This window comes from Microcebus murinus, chromosome 17 (genome assembly GCF_040939455.1).
Source record: "Microcebus murinus isolate Inina chromosome 17, M.murinus_Inina_mat1.0, whole genome shotgun sequence".
NCBI classification, from domain to species: Eukaryota; Metazoa; Chordata; class Mammalia; order Primates; family Cheirogaleidae; genus Microcebus; species Microcebus murinus.
The window spans coordinates 10124741-10147681 of record NC_134120.1 but is presented as its reverse complement, the minus strand read 5'-3'; the positions used below and the strand labels follow the sequence as shown (position 1 = coordinate 10147681).

Genomic DNA, 22941 nt, shown 5'->3' with positions numbered 1-22941 from the left:
TAGCATTTTTTTTGTCAAAAAATAAAAACAAATTAAAGGAACATGATGCAAAATAACCAAATGTTAATTTTTATTGGTTAGCTTGGTATAAGGTTTTGTTCATTTCTTGTTTTTAATTTCACAGGGTCTTACCAATATAACGTCCCTGAATCATTGCCTGTAGCCTCAGTTGTGGCCAGAATTAAAGCTGCAGATGCAGATATTGGAGCTAATGCTGAAATGGAATACAAAATTGTGGATGGTGATGGATTAGGGGTTTTCAAGATTTCTGTTGACAAAGATACACAAGAAGGAATCATTACCATACAGAAGGTAATGTTTTCTCTATTTCCTTTTTTATTTTCTATAAGGACAATATCACAGATTACTGAGAAGTCATGATTGCTTGATGGAAGAATGTGCTAGCCAAACTGAATGGCCATATGGAGCCATTGCTATTTTAATTTTAATAAGATAAATGATGCATTTATTTTTAGGTGTCAGAATTTTAGCAAACCTTGAATGGCATTTGTAATAACATCCCATCAATTCTATTCTTTCTCTAAGAAACTCACAGCTATTATCTATAGCACGGTAACAATAAGGCACACTGGCAAATGTGCTGTTTTAAAGACCTGTTTGGAGAGCCGAATATGTTTCTTTCTTTACTATTCCACTAATGAAACCCTAAAATCGATCAAAAGCCTTTGTATGCAAGCTAAATGGACACTATTATTTTCTGCATACATGAAAATAATACAGATAAAATTAGTAGAAGCCAAAATATTCAAGCTTTGCTGCCTTACTAATTATTCCTTTTTAAAATTTATAGTAATTGGGCCAGGCATGGTGGCTCATGCCTGTAATCCTAGCACTCTGAGAGGCTGAGGCGGATAGATCCCTCAAGGTCAGGAGTTTGAAACCAGCCTGAGCAAGAGAGAGACTCCGTTTCTACTCTAAATAGAGAGAAATTAATTGGCAAACTAAAAATATATAGAAGTGGCACATGCCTGTAGTCCCAGCTACAAGGAAGGCTGAGGCAGAAGGATTGCTTGAGCCCAGGAGTTGGAGGTTGCTGTGAGCTAGGCTGATACCATGACACTCTAGCACGGGCAACAGAGTGAGACTCTGTCTCAAAAAACAAACAAACAAAAAATTATAATAATTGAAGGACTTGAAGATTCCATACAAGAAGAGTATGAAAAGTTGTAGAACCTATCATAATTCCTTAAGTAAAAGTGTAAGGAGACAAAAAGTCAATACAATCCAAACTAAAGATTACTTGCTGTGTTGTATATAAATTAGTTTTCAACACCAATAGTTATGGGGTAAAATGAGCTCTTTACTCTCTTCTCAATGTATAGACATGACTTTTGACAAATATACAATTAAAAATAAGTCAAAAGCATTATTCCAGAATATAATATTATATAAAATATTTAAAATGTTAAAAATATATCAAAATCCCTACCTCTCAAGATATTGAAATTTTTGCCGGTCTGACAATCCAGGTATATAACTCTGTAGTTAACACTCTTCGATAATTATCACATATCAATAAAGAAAGGTATATTTTAGTTGTTGTAAGAAAACATATGTTTGATTTCAGGCCAATGGGCAAAACATTTCTGCAATTATTTCCAGTGGACAGCTGCTGTTTTAGCTCAGCTGGTGACAATCTGTGTACAAAAGTTTTAATAACTAGGATACCAACTATTTTACCAACTGTTGGTAAAATGTTTTGTTTTGTTGTCTAAAATAAAAAGAATGCAAAAAAAATGTAACACTGCTGCTCAAAGATTTCAAAGATTCATCTGAAATCAATCTGTTTGTGTTCAGGAATTTTTAATACATATTGAAACTATTTTTATTGAACACATATTTTATGTATTATGAAGATGGCATAAATTATTGAAAAATATGTATTTTATATGAGATATTTGATTCAGTAATAGAAAAATAAAAATGTTATCCTTAACTTCATATGATTTCTAGAAGTTTTAGAAAATTAATTGTTAAAAAAGGAATCATAAAAAGACTCTAGATTAAAAATTATTTAATTTGAAAGCATAAAAACCAGAAAAAATTGCACAGAGAAATTTAATAATTTAATTCTAATCTATAACAGTATAAAAACAACACAAATAGTCATTTATGCTGTTGCATGTTGTGATTAATATCTTCCAGGCTTTTTTTTTTCGGGAGGTAATTTAAAGACTTTATCTTATTTTATATTTTCAACAATCTTATGAAGGTATTATTAGGATAGTGAAAATATGGAAACATTATACAAATGTCCAACAATGAAGGAAATGGTCATTTATAATATTGCCATATTAAGGAATCTTTGTACATCGCTGAAGTAATGTATTGATGTTGTCTTAGAATAATACGGAGTCTTAGTCCATTTTGTGTATCTGTAAAGGAAATACCTGAGACTGGGTAATTTATAAAGAAAATTGGTTTATTTGGCCGATAGTTATGTAGGTTGTATAAGGAGCATGGCACCAGCATCCACTTCTGGTGAGGGCTTAAGGAAGCTTCTAATCAAGGTGCAAGGTGAAGGGGGAGCAGGTGTGTCACATGGTGAAAGAGGGAGCAAGAGAGAGGGAGGAGGAGGTGCCATACTTTTTTAAACAATTAGATCTTACAGGAATTAATAGAGTAAGAACTCATTATCAGAAGGATGGCATCTAGCCACTCATGAGGGAACCACCCCCATAATCCAAACACCTCCCATTAGGCACCACCTCCATCATTGGGAATCAAATTTCAACATGAGATTTAGAAGGGACAAATTATTTTATTAATTTATTGAAAATGTAATGTGTAGTTTATATGCAGCTACTATGCTGTTTTAAAGACCTCTATGGGCCGGGCGCTGTGGCTCACGCCTGTAATCCTAGTTCTTGGGAGGCCGAGGCGGGCGGATTGCTCAAGGTCAGGAGTTCAAAACCAGCCTGAGCAAGAGCGAGACCCCGTCTCTACTATAAATAGAAAGAAATTAATTGGCCAACTGATATATATATAAAAAATTAGCCGGGCATGGTGGCACATGCCTGTAGTCCCAGCTACTCGGGAGGCTGAGGCAGCAGGATCGCTTGAGCCCAGGAGTTTGAGGTTGCTGTGAGTTAGGCTGACGCCACGGCACTCACTCTAGCCTGGACAACAAAGCGAGACTCTGTCTCAAAAAAAAAAAAAAAGACCTCTATGGAGAGATGAATATGTTTCTTCCTTGATTATTTCACTAGTCAAAACCTAAAATAAACCAAAAACCTTTTTTTTTTAAGTTTCTTTTTTTTATTATTTTAGCATATTATGGGGGTACAAATGTTAAGGTTACTTATATTGCCCATGCTCCCCTCTCCCCTCGAGTAAGACCTTCAAGCATGTCCATCCCCCAAACTTTGCATTTCTTACTCGTTGTGCTTGTATATACCCATTCCTTACTCCCTCCTCCCACACTCCCGACACCCGATAAATGTTACTCCTATATGTCCACTTAGGTGTTGATCCGTTAATACCACTTTGCTGGTGAGAACATGTGGTGCCTGTTTTTCCATTCTTGAGATACATCACTTAGTAGAATGGGTTCCAGCTGTATCCAGGAATATACAAGAGATGCTGTATCATCATTGTTTCTTAAAGCTGAGTAGTATTCCATGGTATACATATACCAAATTTTATTAATCCACTCATGAATTGATGGGCACTTGGGTTGCTTCCATAGCTTTGCAATTGTAAATTGTGCTGCTATAAACATTCAAGTTCAGGTGTCTTTTTCATAAAGTGACTTTTGATCCTTTGGGTAGATGCCCAGTAGTGGAATTGCTGGATCAAATGGTAAATCTGCTTGTATCGCTTTGAGGTATCTCCATATTGCTTTCCACAGAGGTTGAACTAGTTTGCAGTCCCACCAGCAGTGTAGGAGTGTTCCTCTCTCTCCGCATCCACGCCAGCATTTGTTGTTTGGGGACTTTTTCATAAAGGCCATTCTCACTGGAGTTAAGCGATATCTCATTGTGGTTTTGATTGGCATTTCCCTGATGATTAGAGATGTTGAACATTTTTTCATATCTGTGTTGGCCATTCTTCTGTCTTCTTTGAGAAGCTTCTGTTCATGTCCTTTGCCCATTTTTTGATAGGGTTGTTTGATTTTTTTCTTGCTGATTTTCCTGAGTTCTAAATAGATTCTAGTTATCAGCCCTTTATCAGATGTGTAGCTTGCAAAATTTTTCTCCCATTCTGTGGGTTGTCTGTTTGCTCTCTTGACTGTTTCTTTGGCTGTGCAGAAGCTTTTTAATGTCTTTAGGTCCCATTTGTTTATTTTTGTTGCTGTTGTAATTGCCTTTGGGGTCTTCTTCATAAATTCTTTGCCTAGGCCAATGTCTAGAAGAGTATTTCCAACATTTTCCTCTAGAGTTCTAATAATTTCAAACCTAAGGTTCAAGTCTGTTATCCAGCATGAGTTGATTTTTGTGAGAGGTGAAAGTTGTGGGTCTTGTTTCAGTCTTCTACTATCCAGTTTCCCAGCACCATTTATTGAATAAATATTATTTTCCCCAGTGTATGTTTTCGTCTGTTTTGTCGAAGATTAGTTGGCTATATGAGGATGCCCAGCGGAAGAAGTGAAATCATTAAGATCAAATCAGAACTAAATGAAATTGACAACAGGGAAACTATACAGAAGATGAATAAAACAAAAAGTTGGTTCTTTGAAAAAATAAACATAATTGACACACCATTGGCTAGACTAATGAAAAGCAGAAAAGAAAAATCTCTAATAAGCTCCATCAGGAACAATATAGGAGAAATTACAACTGATGCCACAGAGATACAAGATATAATTTATGAATACTACAAAAACCTCTAGGCACACAAACTGGAAAATGTGGAGGAAATGGACAATTTCTTAGAAACACACAGCCTCCCTAGGCTCAACCAGGAAGAAATAGAATTCCTGAACAGACCAATATCAAGTACTGAAATCGAAACAGCAATAAAAAACCTTCCTAAAAAGAAAAGTCCTGGACCAGATGGTTTCACACCCGAATTTTACCACACCTACAAAGAAGAACTGGTGCCTATCCTGCAGAAGTTATTCCACAACATCGAGACAGATGGAATTCTCCCCAACACATTTTATGAAGTGAACATAACCCTGATACCAAAACCAGGAAAGGATGCAACAAAAAAAAGAAAACTACAGACCAGTATCCCTTATGAATATAGATGCAAAAATTCTCAACAAAATCCTAGCCAATCGAATCCAGGGGCTTGTCAAGAAAATAATTCATCACAACCAAGTGGGCTTCATCCCAGGCATGCAGGGATGGTTCAACATACACAAATCTATAAATGTAATTCACCATATAAACAGAAGCAAAAACAAAGACCATATGATCCTCTCAATAGACACAGAGAAAACATTTGACAAAATTCAACACCCTTTTATGAAAAGGACACTCAACAAAATAGGCATAGACAGGGCTTACCTAAAAATGATACAAGCCATATATGACAAACCCACAGCCAATATCATACTGAATGGGGCAAAATTGAAAGCATTCCCACTTAGAACTGGAACAAGATGAGGTTGCCCACTATCTCCACTTCTGTTCAACATAGTGCTGGAAGTCCTCGCCACAGCAATCAGACAAGAGAGCGGAATTAAGGGTGTCCAAATGGGAGAAGAGATCAAACTCTCACTCTTCACTGATGACATGATATTATACCTAGAAAACCCCAAGGATTCAACCAAGAGACTCCTTGATCTGATAAATGAATTTGGTAAAGTCTCAGGATACAAAATCAATACACAGAAATCAGAGGCATTCATATATGCCAACAACAGTAAAAGTGAGAAACAAATTAAAGACTCAATTCCCTTCAAAATAGCAACAAAGAAAATAAAATACCTTGGAATATATTTAACTAAGGAGGTAAAAGACCTCTACAGGGAGAACTATGAAACACTGAAAAAGGAAATAGCAGAGGACGTAAACAGATGGAAGAATATACCATGCTCATGTGTCAGCAGAATAAACATTGTTAAAATGTCTATACTACCCAAAGTGACCTACAGAGTCAACACAATCCCTATCAAAATACCATCATCATTTTTCACAGATATAGAAAAAATAATTTTACGCTTTGTATGGAACCAGAGAAGACCCTGTATACCAAAATCAATCCTACGTAATAAAAACAAAATAGGAGGTATCAATTTACCAGACTTCAAACTATACTACAAGGCTATAGTCATTAAAGCAGCTTTTTACTGGAATAAGAACAGGGACATTGACCAGTGAAACAGAAAAGAGAATTCAGATATAAAACCAAAAACCTTTGTATGAAAACTAGATGAACACTATTGTTTTTTGTACTAAATTTTGGAGTAAGCCTGGCTATGTCTTATTTAAAAAAACAAAATAAATTTCATATTCCAACTGCTTCTATAACCTTAAAAGAACTATTGGACCCATAGAATTATTTGCCAGATACATATTCTACTAATCACTAGTTGCATTCAAAGATCTAGAGACGTCAATACACTACTTTTTATTCCTGGAAGCAACAGAAACTTTCTTCCACCTCTTCAACCTTCCTCCTACCTATGTGACTCTCCTGTGCTCTGCTTCCCTGTCCCCTTGCTCTTACTCATCTTCCAAGTCTGGAAAATAGTTCTCCTTTATTTTTAAACTAAATAGTAAACAGAGGAGACATGATGTCTACACAAACAATATTTAGTTTGTTTTTCAAGGAAAGGGACGTGTGTGTGTGTGTGTGTGTGTGTGTGTGTGTAAATTCAATGATGGGAGCTCTCCAAATAATATAATGTAGATGTCTCTGTTCCATGAATACTGTGATTTTTCTTTTCATAGACTTAGCTGTGGTGAAAAGGATTTGGGTAAATATCCAAGGCTCTGTAGAAGTGTCCAGGAGAGATCAGACCCCATCTTCCAACTAACTGGTCACTCTTACTCAAGCCTCTAAAGGATTTGAACATGGCCTGGGGGAAAAGTTGAATAGTGGATGGTAACACTGTTCCTCAGGGAGACAAGGAAAAGGGGCATTTTCTCACAGAAGTAAACACCCGTGCAAATACTTCACTGTATGAGATACGTGTTAGGTTCAGGAAAGTAGAACCAGGGCAATTTCAATGGCGAATAATGTGGAAGGGACTGAGAGCACCCATCAACTGAGGCAACGCAGGTGAAGGGGCTATTAATGCCTCCATCACAAGGTTGCTGTTAGTAAATAGGAACATATTTATATGGTGTTTTGCAAATAAGAATGGATTACAAATAACAAATATTATATGGTATTTTAGGTACAGCTAAATAAAATAGACTATGAGTCGAAATTAAAATATTTGTCAATTTCTCTTTAACATTTATTCATGGAACTATCTGTGATAATTCTCATTTATTTCAAGCATTTTACTTCTTTTCAAAGCATGATATTTTTAAAATTAATTTATTTATTTTTTCCCAAATTCTGTGGGTACAATATTGTTAGGGTTACAAAGCATGATATCTTAATTGGTATCAATTTTTATTTGAAATATTATCACTTTCCTGGTTACAATAGAATAAATTCATTCATTCCTTTCTTTCTTTGTTCCTTCTTCCTTCCTTCCTTCCTTCCTTCCTTCCTTTCTTCCTTCCTTCCTTTCTTCCTTCCTTCCTTTCTTCCTTCCTTCCTTCCTTCCTTCTTTCCTTCCTTCCTTCCTTCCTCCCTCCCTCCTCTCCTTTCTTTTCCTTTCCTTTCCTTTCCTTTCCTTTCCTTTCCTTTCCTTTCCTTTCCTTTCCTTTCCTTTCCTTTCCTTTCCTTTCCTTTCCTTTCCTTTCCTTTCCTTTCCTTCCTCTCCTCTCCTCTCCTCTCCTCTCCTCTCCTCTCCTCTCCTCTCCTCTCCTCTCCTCTCCTCTCCTCTCCTCTCCTTTCCTTTCCTTCTTTCTATCTCTCTCTCTGTCTCTTCCTCTCTTTCTTTCTCTTTTTTTTCTGTTTAAAGGCTCAAAGTCATTTTTAGTTTCTTTTCTTGCTCCTTCCTGATCCATGATAGTTCTTGGCTGTATGTTTCTTTTCCCTTTGGCATTATCCTACAATTGGTTATCATTGTTTCACTCCAGAGCTATTTTAATAGTTCCCTAGCTCCTGACCTTCTTTTAGCGTCACAATTCTTAAATGTATCTTTTTTAATTGCTGTGTAAAACTCAATACTACTTTTATTATTATGATTAGTCTTAAAATAATTTACCATATATTAAGGGAATAAGACATAGTGATGCCATGAATTGAAAGGAAGCAGTGAAATAATTATTATAAAATAATGAGATTATATAATTAGAAATTCTAAATTAATTCATTAAAATTATTTTGTCAATATTAATGAGAACTTTCATTAATGAACACTACAAAAATAAGTTAAAAATCAACAGTTTCATTATATTCATTTCGTGAGAATATTTTCATGAGCTTCTGGACTTAATCTAACCATAGAAGCTTCAACCCACCAGGAATTGTATAAGGAATATCTATCCCTTTCTTTCAGATCCCTAAAACTTTGCGTCTGAAGCAATGTGATCTGATGGCCTAACAATGGCCGTTTTTATGCCCCAAATCCAAGTGTCTTTCCATCATGAAGCCAGTATCGCTATACTCAATTTCAGAAGAGAGTCTTTGCTTATATTTTTGTAACTAAAGCTTATTTAGAGTGGTTCTCTCAGAATGAAGGAATTCTTTTCTTAAGATTTTTCTCATTCTGGCTGGGGGCCAGCTATTAAGAAAAAAAAAAAGAAAAAAAAAGATTTTCTCACAACTGTTTCTGGCCAAAAAGGGCAGAATTTTGATTTTCAATTCTACTTATTAAGATTTCAGTAAACTTGGATCCCACATCATGCCCTAAATAAAACTTTTATAGAGATACTTCACAACAAGTGGAGTCTGCAAAATAATATATGAGTCCCCTAATTTCAGTGTTCTTCCTGTACCAGAAAATAGGGAAATCATCTGTGAAATTAAGAACGGATTTTGAATCTGAGTCATAAGACTAAAACTCAGAAATTCTGAAAGAAGACAAATGAGGCCTTCTTCCGTTATTCCCAAAACAGTTTTAAATTTTCACTGAGATAAACAGTAGAATTCTATGGGCAATCCACCAAAATGAATAATTTGAAGAAAGTCTTCCAGTCCCTCTGAGACACACGAAAACATTTACAACCACATATTGACAGGATGTTCACAACATTTTTGTTAAAGTAATAAATTTATTTGTTCTGATGGTTCTCAATGTCTAAATATTGCTTCACATTTGGATAATAAAGCCTCAGTATTTCCATTTAGAGTCAAATAGAGTCATTTCTATTGGAATTAGATTATTTTGTACCTGTGGATGGACCATGCTTGATAATCAGTTGAACTTATTTTCTCTCTGCTCTATAATACAATGAAACTTTAGTTCACATCATTTTTATAAACAATGTGCCATTATAGGTATAATGAGACTTATTTCGTTTTGAGAAAAGTATTATCATGTTTTAAAACATTTACATGTGCTATACTTGGCATAGGGGAAATTTAGGAATAGGGAGAGACAAACAGAAAAATAATCTTTTTTTAAAGATATGTTGGAAAAATAAAAATATGTAGAGAATTTTGAAAGATTACCTTTGATTATGCATTATTATCCCAATGTTGCATACAAAAAATGTTTGTTTAACATGACCAAATGTGCAGAATCTACAAAGGTAAAGATTTGTATAAATATAGCCATATAATTTTTTCTATGATTTAATCACTGTTTCTATACATCAAGAATAAATATGATTATCTAGTTTAAATATTTTGAAAATGATTATGAAACTGCAGTGTTAAACAGTTAAAGCAATGTATGTGCTATTTCTTAACCATTTATGGATGCTTCTATGATAACTTTTATAACCAGTTACAGAGGGCTTCAAAATTCACAAAGTGTAAACATGAAGATTATCCCATGTGAATAAAAACTATTTTTCTTTTCACCTTGGATTCTTTCTTTTTACATTTCAGTATTGTAATTTACAATTTAGGACCTGTAGGTTTTTTTATTTTTCTTTTGAGATATGGCAGTCCTTCCTCTAATGTACTATAATTTTCAATATAAGTCCTCAGTTGGGATTGAATATGGAATTTTCCTTCTATAAAATGCATTACTGTGGAGTTACTGTACAGTTAAAAATGAGCATTTTCAAAATACATTTCCTGTCAAGGATAACTATGAATACAGTCTCCGGCATGTGGAAGGCTTCTTTTGTGGCTCACATCATCACACTGTGTCTACCCTAAAAATGGCTGAATGAAGTCAAAATAATAGAGCATAATGTAGATGTGATGATAGTGCCACCTGCCTCCATTCACTGTAAGGAAGACTTAGAAAGTACAGTGTCCTTTCCACTGTCAAGTCTCACAAATTGGTAAGATCTGAGGTTTGCTATCTTGTATTGATAGCAATATCCTTTCAATAGCAATGTCCTTTGCCTACTATTTGCAATAATGAGGGTCTAATTCCCACAGTCAAGTATATTACAGTATTTTGTAAATGTTGCTGACATGTGGTGGAAGAAAATCAAACCAACAACATTTTTACTTGTTTTTCTTCCTTTCATTAATTTTTTTCAAAGATCTTATTCAATTACTTCTGTTGTTAAGAATGCATATTTCTCCAAATACTGCACTCATTTGATTGTAAAAGGTATAAAGTTTGGATGATTTTAGTTTTAAGACTGAGATATGATTAGATTAATATACTTCTCTAATTTGGTGAACTTCTGGATTTCAGATTGTATTTTCCACTTTATTCAAGTCATTGTTACTGTGTGTATATAAATGTATTCTCACATCATTTTAATCATTATCATATATCAATCTTATATATGAGCATGTGTGCTCATATATATAGGCTTATTATCTGCTTATTAAACACTTAACATGTTTTTGAGTAGTCAAAATTAGAGATAAATTTAGGTTTTATAAATAAAAAAAAGAAATCAACATTCTTTGCAGAAAGTTAATACTAATGCAAATGCCAACACATGTTTGACCTGCTCAAAAGAGAATAAAACTCTATTCACTTAGTAGCATCTCAACTGTCATTGATTTTGTTAGTTATCTTAGAACTTTTCTCAGATATGTGCATGCCTAAGACATTTTCCAGTGAGTTCATAATGAAATTTATTTTGCTGTCACAGTTTTTCTGTAGTGTGTTGATGCGTAGATCAGGGTCAATCTCTAGGATTCCAAAAAAGAGAAATTTAAGAAATAGATGTGAAAGAATTTAGTAATTGTATAAAGAAGGTCAGAGGGAGAATTTAAGGACAAAAACCAATGTTTCTAGTTTGAGTAACTAGCTGATTAATTGTGTTGTTCCTTGGTGAATGGGGGCATTGAGATGATTAGTGCAGCTTGAAACATGTTGTTTGAAGCAGCTCTAAATCTAGGTAAATATGTCTAGGAGGTCATAAATAAAGGTTTGTAGCTCAAATAAAAGGTCTAGGGTACAAATTTAGGCATGACACCTAATGTCATGCATGTCAGAAGTACATGCATGACAATGGAAATTAAAGGGACTGTTGAGGACATGCATGGAGCATTTATATAAAGTGATAGAAAGGTGGCTTTGGACATTTTTTGGTGAAACTGAAAAATTTAAGTTAGCATGGCAGAGAAAGACTCAGAGAAGGCAAATAATTTTATTCTTCCAGAATTAAGCTATTATAAGAGGGTTAAAAATAACTAGTCAACAAAGTGAATAAAAATTCATATTTAGATAAATAAAATGAGTTGCATATATTATCAATAGAAAAGATAATTCATAGATTCTGAAATCTATGTCAGATAATAAAGACAGGACATAACAGACAAGGAAAAGGTTAGAATAGTCATGGTACTAGAGCTCTTGCTGAGTGCAAAGAAATTTCCATGTCTAAATCTGATGTCTCCCCACTATTTAATTTTGTCATGTTAAGTCATTTTTTGTCATTCGGTCATTTAAGGTCATTTTCCCTGATCTGCTGTCATCACCTATCAAAAACTGAAGTCACCAACTCTCATCCTCCTCCTCTCCATGGTTGTATCAACTAAGTACAGCTGCTTAATAAAATACCCCAAAGCCTGGTTCTTTAAAACAACACATTTCTTTAGCTCATAATTTTGTAGATCAGCAATTTGGCTGGGACTCAGCAGGATTATTTTTTTTCTGCTGGTCTTAAGTGGGCTCACACATGCATCAGTGGTCATCTGCTGGTCAGCTTGGTGGCTCTGCCTCTACAGAGGTGTTGTCTGTCTGTTGGGACAAGAAGGGCCTGACATGTGCCTCTCTCATCATCCAGTAGCTAACCTGGGTGTGTTCCAAGAATGGCAAGAACAGAAACTGTATGGTCTCTTGAAGCTGATATCTAGAATTGACACAACATTATTTTTGCCACTTTATATTTCTCAAAGCAAGAGACAGGACAGCACAGATTCAAGGAATGAGGAGAAAAATCCATGAGAAGAGAGAAACAATAATATTTGTAGACAAAAGGAAAGTAAAAAAAAAAAAAAATTGAGTCTCAGCTCTGCTCCCAGGAGACTAAATAATCTTCAGGTTACACTTAACATGAAATAGCAAAGGCAATCCTGAATCTCAGATCTGCTAAGTTCCACCGTCATCCTCTCTCCTATATTAACCTAATTTACAAAGTAATTGTATTGATCAAGATCCATCAATGTTTGCCACTGTTTGATGAAGGTTCCCAAGTAAACATATGCTAAGTTGTCTTTGGATCATACTTAGCTTCCCAGACAATCTGTGAGACCCTCTATGGGAATCATTGGGTGCAGTCTGTAGTACATGCTGGAAAATATAGACCTTGACATACTAAGGGAATTGGCCTGAGCTATAATGTCAATCAGGTTTTAGATGTTGGGCAGAAACGTCATTTGCAAGGCTTTTTTTTTTCTACTTTATGCTTGTAAAATCAAAGAAGACTAAATTCACAGAAGGTTGTGGTATACACAGTAGTGCCCTTCCCACAAAGACATCCACAGAATCTATAAATATTTTGCTTTGCATGGTAAAAGGAATTTTGCAAATGTTATGAAGTTAAGGAGCTTAATGGGGACATTACCCTGGATAGTCTGATTGGGCTCATTATAATCACAAGCGTCCTTAGGAGAGGGGTGCAGAATGAGTCAGAGTTAGAAAGCAGAGATGCAGTAACACAACCAGAGGCTGAACTGATAACACTTGGAAGATGGAGGAAGGGGCTGTGAGCCAAGATTACATGCAGCCTCTAGAAATTGGAATGATTCTCTCCGAAAGCCCCCAGAAACAATGCAGCCCTGTCAACACCTCGATTTAGACTTCTGACATCCAAAACTATAAAACAATAAATCAGTGTTTTATAAAGCCATTAGGATTATGGCAATATGTTACCATAGCAGTAGGAAGTCAATGCAGAAGTCAAAGTGAAACATGTCTGTGGGGGCAAAAGCTGATCCAGACAACAGAACAAAAGAGAGAAAGAAAGACAATCATTAACTAAGTATGGATAAGGACCTGGATAGGCCGAGCCAACATGGCAGTGGACATTTTGATGAGAACAGCACTCAACTTGTCTCTCTCTTAAGCTCATCACTCTAACATAGACTGCTTGTTTCCTCATCAAATTTACAGGGATTGTCCTAATTTCTTCCTTTGTCATCATTCTGTCATTTCTTTCTACTTGTTTTTGTTTTAGATTATCTGCTTTATGTTTCCAGTTTATTCTGATATTTTTTAATCTGTGGGACCTCAGATGCTGTACAATACCAGGGTTACTACCTTTGTGATTATGAGCAAGAAACTCAAAACTCTCCTTGACTCTGTTAACAGATATATCTGTAAACCTGAATTATATAATAAGTTGTGAAAATTAATGAGTTATGAGAAGTTAGTGAGCTAATATTATGAAACTTCTAGAATAATAACTGCAAATGGTAAGGACTATAAAAATATGTACTGTTAATGAGAAATATATTGAACAGTTTATGCTAATTGTTTGTAGATAAATCCAACTAATAATCTGAAATGTGTTATGCATTTAGTTGGTGGTCATAGATATAGAAAAAGAATTGTTGCAAAATGGAGATAGCATGTTAGAATAGACACTTTAATTGTTTTTTTTTTTAATATTTAGGGCTTGGCGCATTATATCTAGGTTAAAATGTTAATTTAAGTACTTATGGAAGTTGGAGGAAACTTGTGTAGCTAGAGATCTTGTAAATAATAACTCCTGATATTTATATTCTTATTTTATTCCTAATATCTTGTCATAATTAATGTTTTTGATACAAAATGTTCCCGAAATTATTTGTAATACCTTTGTTTCGATTTACCTTTAGAACACTAGGCACTTTCTATGTACTGGCAATAGTCTTTTTGTAAAATATGAATGTCTGCTCATGTACTGTCCTGATACCTATGCTAAAGTATTATTTTGAAAAATTAAAATAATGGCTGTCATAGAAGTAGAAAGTGAACATAGAGACCCAATAATCTCTTTTGCTAATTCTAAATTTGCTTACACTTACATTGCTATTTTCTCAGAAGATTTCTGTGTCCTTAGATTTTTTTTTCTTTCTTCATTCAGAAATCAGTGAACTTCTATTATATTCAATATAGTTCTTATCCATTGTAGATATGTAAAATCAATAAATTTGGCGTCCTATTAGAAGAATCTCAAAGTCTGGGCCAGTTAGGCAGTTATGAAAGAGGCAGTCTTCCTGCAGAAGACACAGAGAGCTGACAAGACCTCCCGAGCATTTCTCCTCCTTAACCCATAGATCTCTAATGCATTAACAGGGTGCATCTAAATAGAATATAGAACTTATTTTTCATATATTATTTTTCGCTATATTCTTCTTTATAAAAAATAATTTCTTACCAAAATCTGGATATAGTTTTATGATTCACAAACTTTCAAGACAAATAAAGACTACTAAATATAAATACAGAAATATAGCTACTAAAATCACTTGCAGCTGTCAAAGCAAAAATTACACTGGAGAAAGCTAAACAGGTAAGGAATAATCTATTCAAGGCTATTATTGTAAAAGGAAAGAGAAACCAGATTCAGTCTAAACTCAACTCAGCTAAAGAAAAGAGTGTTTTTAAAAGCTGGGATAGGGCGAGGGGTGTTATAGGCCATCTGTGTTTGATAATTGGTTTTAACCAATGGAAAAGAAGTAAATTTTGTTGTGTCTTCATGACAAGAAATAGTTTTACTACTTGGATCAAGGCTCCTGCTGAAGTTAGGCTCCTATCCTCCCACAGAAACTGGGAGCTAGAGGCTCTGTCTTCCCTGATGATTACATTTCAAAGGGATGGCTCCTGAGCCCTTGAGGAAGACAGTCCTGGGTTGTAAAAATGCCAAGAGGCTTTTAAAAAGATTTACATCTCAAAGGGGCAGAGAAAAGATTTACAATTACAAGTTTTCTAAAGTAAATGCTCTAAGAAAAGAGAGGTCAGAAGCCTAGAGTCAGGAAGAAACCTGTCTAAATTTACTCAAGCTGGGGAAACAGTAAGGCCTTCTTGGTCATGATAGTGAGAAATAAGAAAATAAGGACAGTAATGAGTTGTGAATAATAAAGATGATGTGTTTTGCTTTTGGAAAGTATATGGGGAATAACTTTAAAACTCTTACACTTGTATCAAAATGTATAGAATTATTTTTCTATTCTTGCTGTGATACCATATCCAAGGTGGTAGGTCACTTTTAAGGTTCTGGGTAGTAAATTTACTTAGAGTAAAATTATAATAAAGGGAAATTTATAATTGAAGGTTATTTGTCCACAGGTATGGTCTCATTTAAACACATTAATTTAGCAAAAAAGTAAGATATATATTTAGTTGATTAAGAAATAGGGAGGGTATTGAAAGCCGCAGAATATGCTTTGATCTATAAAAACAGCTGTATTCTCCAGAGGAAAAAATGTTTTTAAAGATGACAGTCATAGAACTTTTGAACAAAGTCAACATTAAATATAAGACATTAACTATGTAGACATGCACACACACACAAACACACACAAACCAGCCCTAATGGTACCATGGTATGGTTAGAAGAATAGAATAGAAAATTTCCAGAATGATTTAACTTGGATCCATTCCTGAGACATTAACCACAACACTGGCCAAAGGTGCGAAATCTAAAAGGTTGTCATTGAGCTTAATAAGAGTATATTTGGCTACAGGCCAGAAAGCTATATTTGAAAAGAAAAGTGCAGTGCAATGACTTTATTAATGAATTCAAGATCTTTTTAACTTAAGCTTTAGTATTGAAAAAGCTAAAAATGGCAGGGGGCACTACTGAGACTTCACTATTTGTAATAGTCATTTTTTTCTTTTAATTCAGCAATGAATATTATCAACCGACTTTGCCAAAAACATATGCCAGAGAGGAGCCATAAATGAGAAAGACATAGTATTTGCTTTCCATTTGTTCATAATCTAGCAGCAAATAATGGTACTAATAATAACAGTGTAATAGTAACTCAGCAAATATTATACAGTGATTACATTCACCACTATTTTAGGTGCTGTACATTTCTAAATAATTTACAACAACCCTATGAGATTGATGATGTAGGCAAGTACCTAGATGTGGTAATATAATACAGTATGAGGCCCTAGTTGCCCTTAGAGCTTGAATAATGTGTTCTTGCTGGAGCAGAAATGGAATGGGTGGTGGACATACATGGCCATAAGTGCGCATTGTATCTCTGCCCCTTAAACATAGATCTTTTGGACTTTCACTAGATCCATTGGCTATTTAGTTTTCACATCAATTGATAATACTGTCTTAGTACATTTGGGTTGCTATAACAAAAATATCATACACTGGGTGTTTAAACAATAAACATTTATGTCTCACAGTTCTAGAGGCAGAGAAGTCCAAAATCAAGTCAGATTTGGTTTCTGGTGAGTGCCCTCTCCCTGGTTTATAAGATAGATATATTATCACTATGTCCTCACATGACAGACTGGGTGAGGGAGCTCTCTGTGGTATCATTTATAAGGGTGCTAATACCATTCATGAGGACTTTAGACTCAAAATCTAATCACCCACATGTGCCTCTACTTTTAATGATATCCCTGTGAGTTAGGATTTCAACATATAAATTTTGGGAGGGACACAAATATGCAGACCAAAACAAATACTAAGCTTGTACTTTTTAAAAATGAATGCTAAATATTGTATAAAACTCCTCTGTAATTAGCTCTTAATATAACAGGTATTATTACATAAATAAGAGAATTATGGAAACACTTATAAAGATGTTAATAGTATCTAAAATATTTCAATAAGAGAAATGACAGACAAAGTTATATGAGAAAGAAATGCAGCAGGTGATATGTCCTAGAATAGACAAAGTGTGTTAGACACCCGTCATAGAAGGCCTTGAATGTTAGCCTTAGAATTTTGGGTACCTAAGTCAGGGGTTGGCAAACAACTATCTGCCTGTTATAGTCCAATCCATGAGCTAAGGATGGGTTTCTATTTTTAAATGATGGAAAAAAATAAAAAATAAAAAATTCATAAAATTTATATAGAATTTAAATCTCAGTGCCTATAAATAAATTATTATTTGAAAACAACCATTGTTTGCACATGGCAGAGAACATGTGCTACAAAATCTAATATTTACTGTCTTCTGCATTACAGAAAAAGTATGCAGACCCTCACCTTAGATATAATTCTTTTCTTATTTTATTCTATATTTCATCTTCTTTGATGACAATAAACTTAGAGAACCCATTTTATAATTTGGGAACTAATATACCAAACACACTGCTTCTCTCTTTCAGTGTCTCTGACATCGTTGTCATTTGTTACTTGAAAGATGAAAAAAGCATTGTGTGGAGGTCACAGAATCATTTTATGGCTTTGCTTGTTTGGGTCTGTATGACTCTTAATTGATTCCAGCATCTTATTAATCTCACATATTACTAAATGTTATGGACTACAGGGTGAATGGCGTTTTGTTTAAATTTCCAGTTATAGACATTTTCCATGTATATGTAGTTTCAAATATTGAAATGAATCTATATAGATATTACTTGTATTTTTTCCTTTTCCTTCTCTTCTTTCTTCAACTGTTCTTTTAAATTGTACAAGTGTGGCCCTAATGATTAAATATAGTAGTTATGGAATATATTAATTATATACAAATCAATAATGAGAAAGACTAATAAAAATTAAAATTTTATTGCAAAAATATTGTCTTCATATGTTTAACAATCCTATTCATGACATAATTCCTCTCTTTGGAAACTGGTATCTCTGGCTTATTCTGATGTGCTCCAAAAATAATTTTGTATAGCAATTCCTTTTGTCTGTAATCTTGATTCATAGCCTTTCATATCAATTCTTTTATTGCTCTATTTTCATAATAGCTTTTAGGCAACCAATCATCATGCATAATACTGTGTTTCTTTATGACTTTGTAGCATCCAGATGTCTATACTTCATGTTGCTGCCTTTTAGAAACATTTTAAAAAAACAAGTTGCTATAAAATAATTGCATTTGTTTGCACAGTAAATTTTAAGTTATTCTTTCATAAAAGAGACGAACTTTTACTTGAAAACAGAAATATTTGATATCCTTTTTGGTAAGTTGAAACTAGAACAAATATCTTAAAGATTGTGGTTTTGCATTCATTTGAGAAGAGTTGGCAAATAGCAGGTTTTAACAAGTTCTATTATATATAGATACATAATATTTGGATATAAAGATTCCTTATAATTATTCATTTTTATAAGGAACATAAGACCAAACTGAAAATGTTATTATCCAAACTATTTATGAGTATGCTTAGGTTTCTCAGTAATTGTTTTTAGGTAAATAAGTATGTTTTGCTTTATTCTTGTAAGTTCCCCGAAATAAATGTTGAATTTTATGTATAGTCCCAAGGTAGTTTTAGTGATTAGGCCAGGTTTTTTTAAAAGAATTGTAAAAAAGAATTGTATCAGAATTACCTGATTAGCCTTCTAAAAATACATATACTGTGCCTCATCCTGGACCTGCTGGATCAGAATTTTCTTGGAAGGGACCAAGGCCAAGTGTTTTTTACAAAGTTTCCCTGTTTGGTTCTGATTCTCTCCTTAAACTGACAAGCATTCCGCCCTTAAGCTAGATCCTGTTTTAAATATATAAACAACCAAAAAAGGGAGCCTCATAAAAAAGTCACTGAATTTGTTGATATAATGCTATTTATGGCACTATTCACCATGTGCCCCAACATTTCTGTATGAAATCTCAGATAAGAATTAAATCTTTCTCTTTTTTCCTGGAGAAATTCTATGAAATGTTCTGTGGTCAAGAAAAACAATATGCCTGACTGTTTTTTTTCCCCACTTCCCACTTTGGCCATCACAATTCTCTATGTCAAAGGTATAGTTCAATTTTAAGGCTCTTGTTTCCTGGATATCTGTGTTCTAAATTTTTTTTCTCCCAAATTCAAGAAAAGTATCCCTTAAGAATTTATTGAGATTCATCTATTTACCAAAAGAACAACAGATACTAGGAATAATAGTGATGAACAAAACAATCTGGGTTTATAATCTAGTGGATGAGACAAATGTTAAATAAACATCTCAGTAAGTCTTCTCTGGTCTAGATATTGTAAACCTACTTTGTTATTAATTTATATATTTTTCTCCTTGTATTATCTAGAGATGAACCATGGAATTTCTTTATGTAATATTTATGTACAAACACACACATATAGTGTGTGTATATATATTTATATGTAAAGCATATATGAATATATGTGTGTTATACTTTATGTAAAAAAGTTATATATATACACCATATACAGTACAGTATGTGTTATATATAGTGTAATGTGTGTGTATATATATCCTATTTTATAACTAGACTTTTATTTATTCTGATCACCATCACATCCTTTGTGGGATGAGTTGGAATATATGTATGCCTACATATATACACACACATATGCCCATATATATACAAACATATACATAGTGAATGTATTTGAATTACAACTCTCAGCATTACATATTAGCTCATTTTTCTTAATGCTTTTTTGTTAAATATTGAAAATTAAGTAAATTATGCATTATATGTGATATTTCTTTAAAGTCCTTTATAATTTTAAATGTTATTTTTTATTTTAGCATATTATGGGGGTACACATTTTTAGATTACATATATTGCCTTTGCCCCACACATTATTAAATTTGAAAAGTAATTTGGGGGAGTTTTATGGTGATGAAACTGAAATTGAAAGTTATAAAAAGCTATTACTCTCTACACATTGGAATAAGAAGCATGGTATTGTCACAACTTCTACATGTTGTGTATATGATTCCTTATTCACAGATGGTGCTTTACTAATGCACCATTTAATTGCCCTTTCAAACTTTTTAAGCTCCCATGTGGTTTCATTTGGAAGCTATTTTTGAGGAAAATGTTAGCATGTTCATCCTCTTGGAAAATTAGATACAAAATAAAGATTCTACAATATAACTGTCAACTGTCTAAAACAAAGAGAGATAAATATACTGTATTTTGATTGAGAAATAATGAAGGCATAAATGATGCTTTATCGGGAAGAACTGAGTTTGCTGTCAAACTGGACAACTTCAGTATGGCAATTCTGCCACTGAAGGTACATTTTGAGTAGCTGAAAACTCAGGATCTTAATGTAGTCCCCTAAATCACTGACCTTTTAAGCGAGAAACTCAATGGAAAGTTGTAGTTTTCTTCCTTTTTAATATGCACCCCTGGGTGGTGCAGTTAAATTACATGGTGGAAAGAATATTACATTGATGTCCCTGTTGGAAAGGTTTTAAAATTTGATCAGTTTTCTTTCAAATAATATACTAAAGACCCACCTATGTCTGTCCATGCGACATATAGCAGCAGAGTGGATTAAGTTCTTTTAAAACTACTTAGCATTGTTTATGAGCCAGAAGAGCAGCGGGGATTTTGATTGACATTATTATTTATTATTTTTGAACGCTGATGGTTCATTTTCATGGCAGAGTGCCCTCTATGTTTATTGATATTCATAAATGAAAAGGCTCTGCTTTGCTGACTATTTAATTGCTAATTTCATTTTCCTAATAACTTGCTTTATAGGAACTGGATTTTGAAGCCAAAACAAGTTATACACTACGGATAGAAGCTGCAAATAAGGATGCTGACCCTCGCTTTCTAAGCTTGGGGCCATTCAGCGACACGACAACAGTGAAGATAATCGTGGAAGATGTGGATGAGCCCCCTGTGTTTTCATCGCCCTTGTACCCCATGGAGGTGTCGGAAGCCACTCAAGTTGGAAATATCATTGGCACCGTAGCGGCTCATGACCCAGATTCTTCCAACAGCCCTGTGAGGTAAAAGCCCACTGCTCTCCTCTTCTACAAGTTCACATCAATGTGCCTTCATTCACAATTTTGTTTTTACATTAAGATACTTTTTTTGTTGATAACACATAAAAAACCATTTTATATATGTATCAGGTCATAGCAACAGAGGTGAAGCAGGATCAGAACAACACGACATTGTACTAATTAAAAAAGGTCATCCAAGGCCATTATTACGTAGCCATATCTTTAGGCTTCCACTGTTATCCACAAGCCAGGGAGGATATTTCTATTTAACCAATTATCCTGAGCCTCTTTAAGCAAACTGTGTTCAAAACTGAAGTGATGCATGTCCTTGCTGCAGGGTAAATGCATATTGTTAGAAAAATAATTGTATCAACAATTTAAATTAAAGATTAATTTTAAACAAATGTTTTATATTAGTCCACTTAGTATATATTCATTTAGTTTATTATTTCCACTTATAAAAATAAAATAGTACCTTGTCTATGTATAAAGACCATTAAAAATATTCTTTCAATAGTCTTGTATGTAGACTAGAAACATTGTTAAAGCCAAATAATCTCTTTACGACTAACACAATGATGATATGTAAGCATTTCAAAATATGCCAGTATTCCATCTTGCACTGTTTATCTATAATTTATAATCTAACATCTACATGTTTGTTTGTGTGTGTGCATGTGTTTGTTTGTGAGTGTAATCTTTATTCTTGAGTTAATATTATAAATAGAATGTACTTGAAAGAAATTGTGCATTATAATATATGTCTTAATTTGGGCTCTCAAGATGCTTCACTTTTCAATGTGAAGGTTTGATTTTGATTACAAAGACTATAATGTAAAAAAACAATATTTTTTTTGTATTCAGATATGGTCAACTTATAAGCTAACCACAGACTTTTAGATTTAAATGATCTTTAAGAATGGTAAATGTGGCCGGGCGTGGTGGCTCACGCCTGTAATCCTAGCATTCTGGGAGGCCAAGGAGGGTGGATTGCTTGAGGTCGGGAGTTCTAAACCAGCCTGAGTGAGACCCCATCTCTACTAAAAATAGAAAGAAATAAATTGACCAACTAAAAATATATATACAAAAAATTAGCTGGGCATGGTGGTGCATGCCTGTAGTCCCAGCTACTTGGGAGGCTGAGGCAGGAGGATCACTTGAGCCTAGGAGTTTGAGGTTGCTGTGAGCTAGGCTGACGCCACGGCACTCACTCTAGCCAGGGCAACAAAATGAGAGTCTGTCTCAAAAAAAAAAAAAAAAAAAGAATGGTAAATGTTTTTGAGCTAAGTCTTGACATTGGCTATAGAATGTCATGAAAAGTATTTATAATTTAGACAATAATTCTTGGTTAAGAAAAACGGATAATGCTCTTTTCTCCCTTAAGTAATACATTGATTTTACATATATATTTAAAATCTCAATATTTTAAAATAATCATACATATAGTTAGTTTAGCTAGTGTCTTCCTTTTCTTTTCTTTTGCCTGATATTAAAAGAAACTAGTAAAGAGGTGGTACAGAATAATAGTTATTTAAGAAAT

The 22941-nt window shown here is 33.9% G+C and overlaps 1 protein-coding gene across 1 annotated transcript in view; it reads left to right on the top strand.

The window, feature by feature from the left end:
• The window catches only part of CDH7 (cadherin 7), a 129305-nt gene that overhangs the window by 69893 nt on the left and 36471 nt on the right, over positions 1 to 22941 (top strand). Inside the window, exons 6-7 of the mRNA XM_012748391.3 lie at positions 125 to 312; positions 21151 to 21404. Of these exons, the coding sequence (XP_012603845.1) occupies positions 125 to 312; positions 21151 to 21404 (442 nt within the window). The remainder of the gene's footprint in view (positions 1 to 124; positions 313 to 21150; positions 21405 to 22941) is intronic.